We start from the raw sequence: 14,610 nt of genomic DNA on the forward strand, positions 1-14,610 counted from the left end.
CATGAAAATCAAACACACAGAGGAGTGAAGAGAGAGGTGGCTTCCCTGATATCCTGTGAACCCAGGAGCTTGGGAATGGGTGCCAAGCAGGGTGGGCATAGGGGTTGGAGCATCCCCAGCCAGCAGAGCCAGTGAGAAGAGCCATGCCACCAAGGCAGGGGCAAACCTGGCAAAACCCTACTGGCTGCAGCCACAGTAAAGACAGGAGACAGTGAATGCTGTGGCCGTGTCTGGGAAGCCCATGGGAGTGTGGCTGGCATGGTTGGTTAGCTGTGAGGGGCTCAAACGCCCTTTCCCTCAGCCTCAAGCGCTCACAGCAGGGAACCAAGGGGCCCCTTCCTCTGGCACTGGTGGCAGGAGGAGACACAGATGTTGCTAAAGAGCAAGGGGAAGGAGCTGCTGCTAGCTGGAACATCGAAAGAGAAGGCAGGCGGTTCACTGGATGGAGTTTAAAGTCTATCAGAGCCAAAGAGCTTCTCCTTCAGCCCTGTGACCCACAGCAGGGCCAGGCAGCTCATGCTGAACAGTAGCCAGAGGAAAGGGGGAACCCAGCACAGCTGAATCCAAGTGGTTTCACAATACCTGGTGGGAATCCAGAGGAGCCTTGATATAGGAACAGTATTTCATATTCCTACGCACAAATTAAAGCCACATTTTCAACCCTCTTTGAAAACTGCACCCGTAAGAGCAACTCAGCATTATCTGCACACCCACAAAGTATATCCAGATCAAGCCCAGAGAGAGGGGTTTAAGAAAGAGGCAGAGCTTCTGGGGGCAGACAGGCTCAGAAAGCGGAAAGCACAGGGACGAGGAAGAGCTCCTTCTGCACAGCCAAGCAGTGCAGGGGCCGTGACTCCCCTTACCTCGTTACATCAGGCGCAGTGGTGGGGCGAACGTGCTTCATGATGGTCTGAATCCAGTTGCGACGGATGCCAGACGTCATGGCAGAAAGGGTGAACTCCCCTTCCTTCGTCTGAGGAAAGCAGGGATCGGCTCAGAGCTGTGGGCTGCACCCACCAGCACCATCCTGCACACCCCACAGCCACCCCAAGCGCCCAGCCCTGAGCATCCCTGCCCCACACCATCCTTACATGGATCTGGAAGCCATAGTTCCGCTGAACCGGGTACTCTGTGACATCGTAGCACGTTGATAAATCAATTTCTCCATCCAGGTCTGCAGCCTGGAGAGAGAAGAGAGAGATAAAGGATGCTGTAACACACTGCAAATCAAAAGCACCATGGTTCTGCGCAGGAGGTGCAGGGGAGGGTTTGGTGAGATGCACTGCAGGGAGACAACGAGCAGGGCTGTAGGGAGCACAGAGCCCAGCAGCAATGGCTTTCACCCCACAGAGTGACACCTACCTCCTCTGCCACCGAATCCCGGTAGTATCTCAGGCTTTGGTCAGTCAGCACAAACCAGTGCTTCTTCCACTACGAAACAACCAGCACAGAGGAGTTACCAACAGCCCCTCCCCTCCCAGCTCCACAAGCAGCCCCCCCAAAGGGCCGGGGAGAGAGGAGCAGGCAGCAACACAAAGGATGCTGCAGTGCTTCAACCCTGCAAGCGATGATGAAACACAACAAGCGCCCTCCATGAGCTCCCCTGGCAAGACGAAGCTTTTTTATTTTTTTAAATTAAAAAAAACAATACGATACTCTTGTTTTATCCATTGTATCTAAAAACTGAGCTGCAGCCCATTCCTGGCACTTGTTTTATATGTGTACATCTTCTGCACACTCCTACTGCCACCCAGGACTGACTGCAGCCAGGCTGCAGGAACCCAGGCACAAGGCACACTGGAGCAGGTAGGAGCTGCCCCCGACTCACCTGCCCATCTTCATACTGCTTTGTCAGCCAGCCCTTCTTGAAGTTCAGCAAATCAGGCTGCAAGGAAGGACAGATGCAGTCAGAGTGGCCACATCCAGCTTGGGAATAGGCAACAGGGTGACAAAACCCAGCACAGCGATCAAAGGAACCAGCAGCGGTGAAGCTGGATCACTGCGCTGTGTGGGGGCTAAATGTCTGCTCCAAGGAGGCACAGGGATCTGCTGTATGATTTATGTAGGCTGTCTCCTTCCTAGCAGCTGTGATTTCCTACTGTTGCACCAGAATTACAATGGAAGGAGAAACACAGAGTTAGCAACACTGCATGCATTTTTGTCCCTCTGTCATCCATCAGGAGTGAAAATGCACCTGCAATTCCACGCATGGATCCAGCACCAGGCTGAGTTCCTATGTTCAGGGCCTGGAAATACAGGCAATCCCAGCACAAAAACAGCACCTGCAGTCAGCAAGGAAAGCACTCAGCAGCGTGGAATCTCTCCCAGAAGCACCAGGAGGGATGCAGGGAATATTTCCCACTGACTGCAAGTTTTTCTTGCAGTCACATTAGATGATGTGCACTGTCACTTGATATGCACTTTTTGTACCCTTTTATTACCAAGAATTTTGAAGTCATTCTTGTCACAGTACAAGTCTACATGAACAGCCCACAGAAATGCTAAGCTACTGCATTTTTGAGAAGTCCTTGAATACGAGCTGTCCATCCATGAAAAATGTAAATATCATGTATTTACAATGGCTAAGTAATCCTTCTCAGAGATTAGTGTATTTATTCTGTTCCTACAAAGGGTGGAGAAAGTGGAGGGTGTTCCATGCTTGTTTTGCACTGTTTGCCTCCAGGTCTGGTGAGCATTTAGAACATGCAAATGGAAGACCTTGTTCCACTAACACCAGCTTGCAACTGCACAAACATCATGGAAGTACTGATAGAAAACTGGGCCACGTATTAGCTCTCCTAACCAAACCAAATGCAAACTTGGCTTGGTACCCGTTACTCCAATATGCACCAGTCACAAAGCACTGCCTGTTTTAATTTCTGCAGCAGTAGAGGGGAAAAGGCAAAAAGCAGAGCTCTAACTCTCAGCATTAGCCACACCTGATTCAAGTCAAACCCATCTGCTCCAACACCAACCACAGCAGATGCACTATGTGCTGGCTAAAGGGAGAGCAGATGAGGAGATTTCCATCGGAGCTGCCTGGAAAGGCTCTGGCATTCACCCACATGGCAGAGGACACAGCCCCGGTGGCTCACCGTCATGGAGGACTCTGTGGACCTTCTGTCCAGTGACTTGGCCCGGCGGTGTGGGGACAGCGGAGATGCAGACACGTCCAGGATGGAGCCCATGGCTGTTCCTTCGCACGTGAAGTCCTGTGCAGACAGCAGAGCCTGGGTCAGCACAGAACTAGGGCAGCAAGTCCTGCTCCCTGGCTCATGGCACAAAAACCCACATATTTCGGGGGCACGTCAGGCTCAGAACAGGTGTCACCTCACTGGCAAGATCTTTTTTCAGGCTTCTCAGGGAATAAACTGCTCCCAATACGTCTGAGCACAAGTGGGACTCAAGACTGCCTGTTTCTTTTTGTTATTTCGTGCCATGAGGATGTGTCCTGCTGTGCTAGATCTGACGTTTCCCTCTTTCTATTCCAGAGGATAGAAAAGAGACAACCTGATTTTCTGCCCTGACCTGCACCTGGACCAAGAGAGCAGAGCAGTGAGCAGCAAACATGCATGGGCTGAACCAGCAGTGCTGCCCTGCACCCGATCCCACTGTGCTCAACCCAAACCCCACCATGAGACCTCAGTGGTGCTATGGCTGTATGGAAGCTGCTTACCCGTTTCCTTGGGAAGACCCTCTTCTCACTCCTGCCCTGCCGCGTCTCGCTGGAAAGGGCAGCTCCTGCTGGCACGCTCGTCTCCATGTGCTCTGCATTCTCGATGTCTAATGCCTCAAATTTCTCAATTACCTGAGATCGCCTGGAAAACAGACAGAAAGGGGAAGGCAGAGCTGCTTAAACCACGAGCAGAGTTACATGGAGCTCACAGTCCCGACGCGCGAGGGCTGCCTGAGGTCACTGCACAACTGCTCGACTCATTGCTCCTACAGCATAATGCTGCAGCTACCAACAACCTGAGACTGCAGAGCACAAAAATGACACCCCACTGGGAGCTGGGTGGCTCCACATCACCCTGCATGTATCCTGTAAAACCTCAGTCCGTGCAGGGCATGCACCAAACTGGAGCATCCAGCTGTAAGTCGGGCATCCCTCACAAAACCCATGCCCTCTGCTGAAGCTGGCCTGCAAGGCAGCTGGAGGGAGCAGGAGCACACCTGGCCCCTACCTGCAGCTGGGCACCCTCACCACATCACAGCACCCAGCTTTCCCAGGATGGAGAACTACAATGGAGCAGCACACACCCTGTAGAAGGATGCTCCCAATAGGCAAAACAGCAGGCTTTCTGCAGGTGGAATTAAAAGTGCCATTTCAGCAGGAAAAGCTGTCTGCTGACCCACAGGAGTGAAGATAACAGAATTTTTTAAGGACCTGCTGGTCTCAAACTGGCACCCCCAAGGGTCTGGGCAAGAACCAGCCTCTGGGCTTTGAGCACAACCTGGGAAAGCATAGCATGAATCCATCCTCAGGAACCACAAATCAGCTGAGCCCCAAGCTGTGAGGTTTCAATTCCCATTTGAACCCCTCCAAAACACTCAGCCCAGAGAGTATCCCAAAACAGCATCTGGACACCTGAAATCAGGAACCCTCAACATGCACGAAAATCACAAGGGTAACCACATGAGGGAAAACAGGTCATCCAGAAACATTTTTGTTTTAACACTTTTCACAAAAAAAAAAAAGAAAAGAAAAAAAAAAGAACAGCAGATTAGAACTTAAAAAAAAAAAAACAAAATAAAAAACCATGAGATGTTTAGTTTTAAACTAACATTGCACCAAATCCCTTCAGTCAGACACATTCCGAGCACAGCTCAGCCCGGTGGGAGCTGCTGCTCAGAGCCAGGCTGCCAGGACCAAGGAACTGCACTGAGCCGGGGGGAGCTTTGCTTTTTAAACTGTGATGTTTCTGGGGACATCTGTTCAGCACCCACTGCCTCCCAGTTTGCAGAGTGGGAGCACACAGATCCCAGTGCTCACGCAGAGCTCTCCATCTCCCCGGGATGTTCTGCTCAGGTGAGATGTGCGTCACAGCACCCAGCTCACAGAGCACAAATCTACATCCTCCATCACCGACACACGGAGAACTGTTTTGGTGATGAGTTTTTAACCCAGCCGTCCCCCTTTTCACCCCTGGGCCCAAACCTTTGAGACTCAGTTTAGGAAGGAGGAAGAGGTTCGTGAATTAACGTTATCTGCGCCCTAACAGATGAAGGCCTGAAGAAAAACAAATCAAGAGAAAAAAAAAAAAAACCATAAAAACAAAATCAAAAGCAGGTTGATTTCTCATGAAAGGGGCTGCACCACCAGGTTGTTCTACGGCTTGAGATTGAGATGAGATGGTAGCGAAGCAGGCGAAGTAAAGGCGGACACGTCACACAGCAACACAGCAGGAGAAGGTGGAGAGCAACAAGACCTGGAAGAAAACAAGGCTGGAAAATGAATGAACAGAAGAGGAAATTATATATCTGCATCTACATACAAAACAAAATCAAAACTATTCCAGTAATTCATCATTGAAAAAGGAGGAGGGAATTATAAAAATAATTTAAAAATAATAAAAAAAAAAATCACTGCAACCCAATCACAGCCCCAAGGGTTAATATCATTCGGATTACAGGAAAGAATCGTGTGTCCCATCAGCTCAGTGTTTCAGAGAGGTTACTGTGAGGGGTCCCTGGGAACGCAGCTCCATGCTGACAGTGCTGTGCTGCAGGCAGGGAGGGATGGAGCGGCTGGAAAGCTGTGCTGCTGCTCGGTGCTGCACTATGGAACTCATCCCAGGGAGCTCTGCTCATCTCTGCGGGCTGCTCATCTCTGCCAGGCATGGAACCTGAGCTGCAGGTTGAGGCTGTTAGCTGGGGGGGTGTGTGCAGGGAGAAGGAGAGCTCTCACAGCCAGCAAGCTGTCACTGAAGCAGTGTTCTCTGACTGGAGGAAAGGGCTTATTTGTAGTGGATTCATTCGTTATTTAGCAGCAAGAGAGACAGTGAGCCTCAAGAAAAGGACGAGGAATTTTCCCCAAAGGTACACAAAAACAAAGAAGATAGTTCTAAAAGGAAAAGAAAGCTCTGTTTTAGAGAGCAGGCAGTTGTGTCTTTGCTGCAGCAGCATCCAGAGCAAAGCCTTACATCCCAAGAAGCTCCAGAGAAGGAATTTGAGAAAGAAAAGTAGCTCTGCTGCTTACTGAGGTTAGAAACAATCGCCAGCCCTGGCTGCACTCTGACACAGCAGGCTCCTTCCAGCACAAGCAGAGCACGGGGGCAATTGGAAAAGCTGCATTTGCAGAGGCTGCAGTGCAGGAAGAGTGCAAGAAAAGCCAAGGGAGCGAGCTCTGGGCTCCTGCACCCCAAGGACACCCCATCCAACACCAACACCCCTCCCAAAAGCTTCCAAAGCTGCTGAGATGCACCGAGATTTATCCCCGCTCTGCTGGCACACAGGGACTGACACCCAAAAACACAGAATTCAGCTTGCATCTGCCACAGCCCCCTGTGCTGTGCAAAATAGGCTTGAAGATTCATCTCTGGGGTTTCCAAATCACTGCCAGGAAACAGCCCCATCCTGCCCAGGGCTGGGATGAGGGAGCAGGGATGTGGCTCAATCCCTGTGGGCTGCAAAGCCGTGGCCCCACCCTGTGTGTGCCAGCAGAGGGAACTCGCACTCCACAGACCCCCACGTGCCAAAATCCCACAGATATCTCCTGCTCGGCGCTGCCTTCTGATGCATGTTTCAGAAGCAACCACAAGCTCAGACGTCTGCACGGGGCGTGGAGTTAAGTGCTGGGAATTAATGATCGACGTGGAATATTTCCAGCACAGTCATGGGCATCAGTCACGTAATAGCTCTTACTATGGGGAGACAGGGCAGGAGCCTGAAAAACAGCTCTATCTAGAGCTCAGACCACAGGTGTGTCACTCAGGATGGAACACCGGGTAGTTACAGAGCTCTTTTTCATCCGTAGCTCTGACACTCCCGTGCTGATTTACAGTGGGTTAGAAGGAAATGGGAGGAAGGGACAAAAACACCCAGATAACCAGAGCGAGCCTGTTTGGCTGCACTGAGAGTCCAGAGGCAAAGCTGAGCCATGCCTGATGCTGCCCGTGGGGTTCATGCATGGGTAAAGGACTTCAGGCAAATGCTCACTGATGTGTTAGTGGGTTACTGAGGAGGAGGAGGATCAGGTATAGTGCTAAATCTGGCAGGAGAAGCAGACCCTGCAGCATGCGAGTTACTGTATTTGCTCAACCTTGATAAGCACAGCCTGAATTTGGAAGGGGGAGGAAAAAAAAAAATATGATAGGAATCTGTGTACTCAGTGAACTTGTATTTAGAAAGCAGCCAAGCCAAGGTGAGCAGGGCAGATGGGAGCTCTCTGGTGCGATGCTGAACTGCCTCCCTGCGCCTTGCTGAGCCCATCTGGACACGGGCACCAAACCCACTGAGCCCCACAGAGCTGCATCCATCACCCCCAGACTCCACACCCTGTGCTGGACTGGGGTCAGCTCCATGGGCACAAGACCCCCGCCCATCTCTCAGTACAGCTCTGAGAAAGAGGAGACATTTTGCTCATTTCAATGCAGCAATGCATTTCTGCTAAAGGCCCCAGGAGTCCAGCTGAGCTGGTAGAAACAGATTTTCCTCTGGAAAAGGCACCTGCCAGCAGGAAGTGCATGGAGCTGATGTTAAAAAAAGGCACTGCCTGGCAGCAACATTCTCTTGTAATCCCCACTACCTGCATGCAAACCTCTGCCTTCTCTGTCCTGTTGGCAGATCCCAGTTTCCTTTTGGCATGCCAGATCCCAAAACTGCACAGTGCCCATGGGGGCTGGAGCAAGAGACTGTCAGCACTGGGGACCGTGCAAGCAACCACATAGGGACACAATGTCACCCATACCTGAACTAACACACTACAAGTTGAGCTTATCAGCCCTGTCCCCAGCTGGGGTGACCAGGGCTCCTGCCTGGCACCCTTCCCCTCTGAACTCTCAAGGCAGGGAGAAATCCAATCCCATGCCCTGCTCCTCTGCCCCAACCTTTGTGTGCTGCCAGTGCCGGGATGGGATCAGGCAGGAGGCAGGATCCTGCTGCCAACCCACAGCATGGGCACAAAGCTCCCACACCTGCTCCCAGCTCTCAGATGCCAGGCTGGAAAACAGTCCTTTAGGGGCTGTGAAGAAACGAACCGGCAGCGCTGCTGAAATCACACTAGAGAGAACATGCCCAGAGGAAAATCAAGGCGAGAAAATCAGACTGGCAGATAGTCCTCTCGCCCGGGGCCCATCTCCCGGTTTGCTCTGCTGCCCTCGCTGCACTAGCACATCCTTCACCTCACCCAATGACTGCTGAGCATGCCTGCAGATGCCCTCCTCACCTCCTCTGCACTAAGCTTGTTTGCAGCCCCGCACCCGACTCTCTTCTCCCAGATTAATGCCACGACATTTTGAAACCTCTCTCAGCTCATTAAGCAGTTGCATAACGCACCCGGCTCTAGCACCATTTAGAGAGCTAACCTAATTAACAGTGCCAGCTGCCCGCGTGTGCCGCGCCGGGGAGGGGACAGGGAGGGTGGGCTTGCTTGCAAATGCGGCATCCAAATGTCACAAGGCTGACATCCACTGCTAAGGCCATCATATTGCCTGGATGGTGTGCATGGACAACATGGTTGCCCTAAAATCCACAACTGCTGCAATGCAAAGGGGCCAAAGTAAAAGAGGAGCGATTTAGGTTAGATGTTAGGAGGGAATTTTTTACTCAGAGGGTGGTGAGGTGCTGGCACCGCTGCCGAGTGGCGGCTGCCCCATCCCTGCAGGTGCCCGAGGCCATGGATGGGCCCTGGGCAGCCAGCCCACAGCAGGGGTTGGAATCGTATGGACTTTGAGGTCCCTTCCAACGCAACCCTTCCACGGTTCTATGATTCACAACACAGCCTGCCAATACCTCCCATCCAGGGCTGCACCGGGGAGGGCGACCCCAAACCTCACTGACGCTGCAAGCATGCAAGAGGGAGGTGAACCACTCATCCCTTACCTTCTCTCATTGCCAAAGAGCCGGGCCACTTCTTCCCTCCCAGGGCTACGTGCCCGGGTTCTCCGCTCCAGCCGCTTCCTCTCCACCTGGAAGGCCTCACGATTACTGATCCTAACGGCCTTGGGAACGTCGGCCAGGGTTGTGTACTGCCGGCTGGCTTTAAAAGAAAGGGGACGCCCCGATTTTTCAGCTCCCTTTCCTACATCTCTGCTGGAGTCCTTGTGCATGGGGCAACTGCTCTTCGAGTCCAAGGAGTTCAGAGAAAAGCTGTGAATCACTCGGTCGCCTGATCGGGTACCTGGGGAAGGAAAGGGCTGGGCATGCTCCTGTGAGGGCGATTTGGGATAACTGTACCTGTTGTTTGGGGTGCTGGGGCTGGGTGGGCTCGGTGGTGGAGGCAGCTGCTGCTCTTCCAGCTTCGAGTCTTGCTTGGTCTTCTCCAAGGAGAAGTAGCCGCTCTCAACACGAGTCTTCCGCCCACAATCTATCCGGTCCCCATTCATGGAGCTCTCATCTAAGGGACAAGAAAAACACATTTGGTTTCAAGTCTGAGTTTTGCTTTTAACAAAAAAAAAGTCACGATTCCAAGCAGAAACGGTGCAGGAAATGAGAGCAGGGACAGTCTGAGTCCCTCAGCATCACAGGCTCTCCCACCCTGACTCCAATCCCAACCCTTCTAGCCTGTGCAGAAGGGGAGATGCTTGTACAGAGCTGGCAATCCTGGGGGCACAAGATACCTTATAGAATCCCAGTGAGGTGTGGGGTGGCACAGACGTTATTCCCAGGTGGGGACAACATGAACATTCACAGTCTCTCCCATTAAAAAGCATAGGAAAGGTGTGAATTCTAGCACTTTTCACTTCTGCTTGTTTTTTGCTTCAAAGAAACTGAGTAGGCTTTATATGAGCAAGGAAGCTTCTCTTTTTTCAGGGGGGAAGCATAGTGTGAAAGCCTCCACCCATTCCCACCTCTGTCCCTCCAAGCAGCAGCCACAGCTCCAAGGAAACACAACAGATGCATCACTCCTTGCACTGGGAGCAGGAAGAAAGCAGCTCTATTCTGCTCCCATCATGCAGATAAAGGAAACTTATCCTCAGCCCAGGGCAGGAAAAATCCCCAGCCCCTATTGTTTCAGGGAGAACAATACTGTGGCCCCAGGCGCCTTCCATGGACTAATCAGGGAGACCAAATATAAACAGGGCCCTGCTGCATGGGCCGGATGAGGAAGCAGCACTCAGGGCTTGGCAGCCCCCACACCCTATGGGCTGCCTCAGGGGGCCACAGAGGTGCTATGAAAGCACTCCCCCTCCCATTTTCCTCCCCATGTGAGAACAGGTGGCCCCCAGGAGCCCTGGGTAAGCATTTTTACTTATAAGCTTAGTCTTACTGAGCAAGTTTGTGCTGATGAGACACGACCTCCATCTCAGAATGACAGAATCACACAGCTGAGGTTGGCAGAGACCTCAGGGTCCACCTGTCCTAACTCCTGCTCAAGCTGGGACACCAGGGTAGGGTGCCCGGGGCCACGTGGCACCACCTTACCTTCCTTGCTGTCCAATATGGGATCCTTCAGGGAACTGGCAGCCCCCTGCACCGGGCTCTGTGCTGGGCTGATGCTGCTGCTCGTGTCTGCTGGTTCTTTGCCTCTCATTTCCTCCTGCCACAATGTGGACTTGGTGGTGGGGACCTTCTCAGCACTGGGGATGTTGCTGCTGGTCACAGCCATCTTCGCAGGGCCAGGCTCCTGATGGGGACAGGGAATAGTGGGTGAGAGGGGCTCTGTGCCCAGAGAAGCCCTGCACCTTCCCTGCACATTTACAGTGGTAACACAATAACACAACAGAAAGCACAGCAAGTGATGGTAAGCCCAAATGCGGCAGCCATGGACAGAAACAAAGGAAAAAAAGCTGCTTTCTCTTGTAAGGCCTCAAGTAGGCAGGAATATCTAGCAAGAGATACCCTTACCTCTACTGTCAGCCCTTAAATGAGGTCTGGGGAGAGGGAGATCCTGGCTCCAACCCTTCTGGTCACTCAGATGCATTGTACACAGCTGAGCTCCCTTGGGTTGGCCCTGCCTTCCCGGCAGGTGCTCAATCACTGTTTCAGGCCCTGACTTAGCATTTCTACTGCAGCAATTTTGGGGAGCAGTGCAGCCTTGGTAACCAAAGCAAAAGCGGCACAGCCTTCCCCATGTCCCTCTGTGTGTGCATCTGGGTGTCCCCACTCTGTCTGCAGGCTTCACAAACACGGAGCAGTGCCAGGTCCACGTGCCAGGAATGAATTTGCTCACTGTCATAATGTAACATCAGAAAAAAAAGAAACAGCAACCCAGAAATCAAGCGAAAGGATATTGGATGTAGAAGAAAATTAATTCCCTGCCACTAGCAGCTGCGTTCTTAATTTGTCACAACCAGTTTGTTATGGACCATTGATACAAAATAGAAAAATCATCCAGCACCGTGTCCCTCCTGGGTGCTTCCACTGCATAGCAGGATGCTGCTTTTAGAAAGGAAAATACAGTATTGCACTGAGGTTACTCTAGAACAACACCCATAGGATAAAAGCAAGGGGCTCTGCACATTGGATGGTGCCAGTGGCTCCCCATAGCAGCCCTGGTGAGATGCACAGCAGCTTTCCCAGCTCATGTGGGGTTTGGCTTTGTTCCTCAGCAGATGTTTTGCTCTTGTCGTATCAGCAAATGACCTCAGTATGGAAAAAAGTCCCCTCGGAAATTTCATCCTAAAGGAATGCAGTGTTGGAGGTAAATGATCCGGAGGGCAACAACTCGCTGGAGGTGCTGCTGCTTGGAGGGGTCGGACATTGCCATGGTCCTTCCAGCCTTAGCCATGCTCTGTCCATTGATTCAAAAGCCAAAGCTGATCGTCAGACATATATCTTTATACACTTCTCACACACGCCCCTGTATAATTATTTGTAGATATGTATTTAATTAGACACAGAAACGAGGGCCAAAAGGCTCTCTGTAAACAAGCAGCACAATTAACTCCTTGTCTTCCAGAACCAGTGGCTCAAAAAAGGAGCGTGTCTCAACATCACTAGAAGCAATCTCATGTTGCAGTAACACCACAACATGCTGTCCTTACACACATCTCACACAGCCTGATGCAAAGCAAACCCGAAACAGAGGGCAGCACTTCCAACCCCAGATTTCAGCCCCAGATCATGCCTGTTTCCTAGGAGCTGAGAGCAGACAGGGCAGCATGCTCCTCCTCCCCCTGCATGGCCAACAGTCAAAGAGAAACCTGACCTATTTCTCCTAAGACCTCAAGCTGACTGCAAAGTAAAGATGACAACAAGTCCAGCATTGCATCTAGCAACCCCTGCCCAAACTGCAGCAGTTGGCACAAGCCTCACTTCCCAGCTTCCCGGCTTCCCTCGTGTTGCTCCCATCCCAGCATTCAGCAGGGTGAAGGTGCAAAACAATGGGGCGAGCTGAAAATGAGCCTCGTGCCCCAGGAGCACAGCCAAGCCCTGATGTAAGAGGGAGAAGGAAAATGGCATGGGAGTAAGAACAGGCAGGAATAGCCTAAACATCTTCTCTTTTTTTGTTGTTGTTAAATCACAAAGGTGTCCATCAATCCCTCAGCAGCTCTCAGACATGATCCGCCGCCGGATTAGCGTGCTGCCGTCTTTAGAAAGGAATCAGCCTTTCCCCAGCACACAGAGAGAGAGCTGAACAGCAGCCAACTTCAGGAGAAGCCATTTCACAGAGGGGGATTTGGTGCTGGTTTTCTCCCTGGCACTGATTTGCTGCCTGCGTCGGCACAATTCGGGGGATGAAGCAAAGGTGCTTTCACATTTCCCTTCTAGCTCTGCAGGTTGACCATGAGCACCTGCAACTGCAAAGCACCCATCCAGCGCCAGGTCCCACACAGAGGTTAGATCTGTAAAGTGAATTTGAGCTTTTTTTCCAGTAGCACCACTGCTGTCACGGGGCTGAGAGCAATGGGATGCTCTGGAGAGAGTGGAAAGAGAGCTGTAAGCAGGATGAGGTTTGGAGGATGGCATCCCACAAGGCTGTGAGATGCTGTGCCTCAATCCAATGCGGGAGAAGTGTCACCAGGCTCCATGCTCACCCCATCCCCAAGCACACGGGGAGTCAGGCTGCATGCATGGGGAGTTGCTGTCCTCCCCACAGCCGCTTCCCTTATTTGGTGCTCAGGAGCTCGAATCTTGTATTGTTTCCAAGAAGTTGCCATGGCAATAAAATGCAACCCAGAATGATGTTTTTCTGGCTCCTTGCCCCTTTCTCCTCCTCTCTCTGTCCCCTTTCCTGAACCCAGCCTGGGTTAAGTGCTGGGCTGGGCTCCCTGCCCTGCTGCACCAGCTCACTGGGTTGCCCCACATGCAGCAGGATTGAGGCCAAACAACTCGTAACATGCCACAGAGGAGATACATCCCCTACAGCATCACTGGAGCCAATGCTCAAGGGGCTGTGATGATCCCATCCCTTGGCAGGAGTGCCTCAGTCTTCCAGCACAGTGCAGAAAAAGCATCATTTTATCTCATTATTTCTGTTCCTACTGATTAAGGTAACTTTACCTGGAGTGGCAGAAACCTGCTTCAAACAGACACTACACACAGCTTTGCGTGGAGACATCACTGTGCTGGGGTCCAGAAAACTGGGGCTCAGGGGAGCCCCAAGGTGGTTTTCCCTTCCTGACAGCAGCAGCCCCATAGAGGAGCCCAGCACTCAGTCCCTGCGGAGGTCAGATGGCCGCAGAGCTGCGGCAGTTCTCAGCCCCAGCAAAGGACAGGCGCAGCCTTGGGGTCACATTCCCCATCAGTGGGATTCTCCCCCACTCCGGCCACGTGGGAGCTTGGCAGGAACGAGTGAGTCACGGCCGGCCCCGGTTTTTACCATTTATAGTCAAAGCCAGTGCGAAGCCATCGCCGAGTCCCTGGGGAGTGCAGCTCCGGCCCCCGGAGCTCCCAGCTCAGCCCTGGCCTTTACTATTTTCCTTTCATTTCCATTATCTTCAAGGTCATCTCCGACAGGGTAACTGGAGCCTGATGGAATTTCATCCTACTTCTACCAAAACGGCCCCTCGAGTGGTCAGCACCTCCTCCCGGGCCCCTGGGATCACAAAGCTTTGGGACAGCACGTGCAGGGCTGGTGCCAGGAGACCGAGTGTGCCCTGCTGGTTTGGGGAGGGATGTGTGCTGGGAACAGTGCTCCCCAAGAGGGAGTCAAGGGACCGGGACGCTGTGCCCCTCCAGGGTTACCTGTGGAGTTGGGGGCTCCACCTTCCTCTTCTTCTTCTGGTTCTGCTTGTTCGTCCTTGGGTAGACTATCAGCATCTCCAGCCACCTGTGGGCAAAGAAGAGCAGCAGGTGAGATGTGTGCTGACAACAGCAGGCAGGACAGAAGCAATACTCGCTCCCAGGTGTGGGGACAACACTCATTTGAGCAGGTGTGGGGAGTAAGACAGTACTCCTGCACTGCAGGGGCTCTGATCTCATCACTAGGCAGACACGTCCTGATGCGCTCCAGGACAGTCTGCCCATAAGCCAGCCCTTTGATTCCTCCACAGACAGAGCCAGCGA

General features: G+C 52.3%; 1 protein-coding gene across 13 annotated transcripts in view; it reads right to left on the reverse strand.

The window, feature by feature from the left end:
- The window catches only part of MPRIP (myosin phosphatase Rho interacting protein), a 58,532-nt gene that overhangs the window by 21,120 nt on the left and 22,802 nt on the right, over positions 1-14,610 (reverse strand). For 5 of the 13 annotated variants that reach the window (XM_052680561.1, XM_052680553.1, XM_052680556.1 and 2 more), the window contains exons 5-14: positions 14,290-14,374; positions 10,585-10,786; positions 9,397-9,556; positions 9,043-9,309; positions 3,677-3,818; positions 3,096-3,212; positions 1,829-1,885; positions 1,363-1,431; positions 1,092-1,181; positions 864-973 (exon numbers count right to left, since the gene is read on the reverse strand). In XM_052680561.1, coding sequence (XP_052536521.1) covers positions 864-973; positions 1,092-1,181; positions 1,363-1,431; positions 1,829-1,885; positions 3,096-3,212; positions 3,677-3,818; positions 9,043-9,309; positions 9,397-9,556; positions 10,585-10,786; positions 14,290-14,374 — 1,299 coding nt within the window. Of the gene's footprint in view, positions 1-863; positions 974-1,091; positions 1,182-1,362; positions 1,432-1,828; positions 1,886-3,095; positions 3,213-3,676; positions 3,819-9,042; positions 9,557-10,584; positions 10,787-14,289; positions 14,375-14,610 lie in introns of those variants that run through there. The other 8 variants (XM_052680562.1, XM_052680565.1, XM_052680566.1 and 5 more) reach the window with 4 other exon arrangements.

This window comes from Tympanuchus pallidicinctus, unplaced genomic scaffold, assembly GCF_026119805.1.
Source record: "Tympanuchus pallidicinctus isolate F22 unplaced genomic scaffold, pur_lepc_1.0 scaffold18, whole genome shotgun sequence".
NCBI lineage: Eukaryota > Metazoa > Chordata > Aves > Galliformes > Phasianidae > Tympanuchus > Tympanuchus pallidicinctus.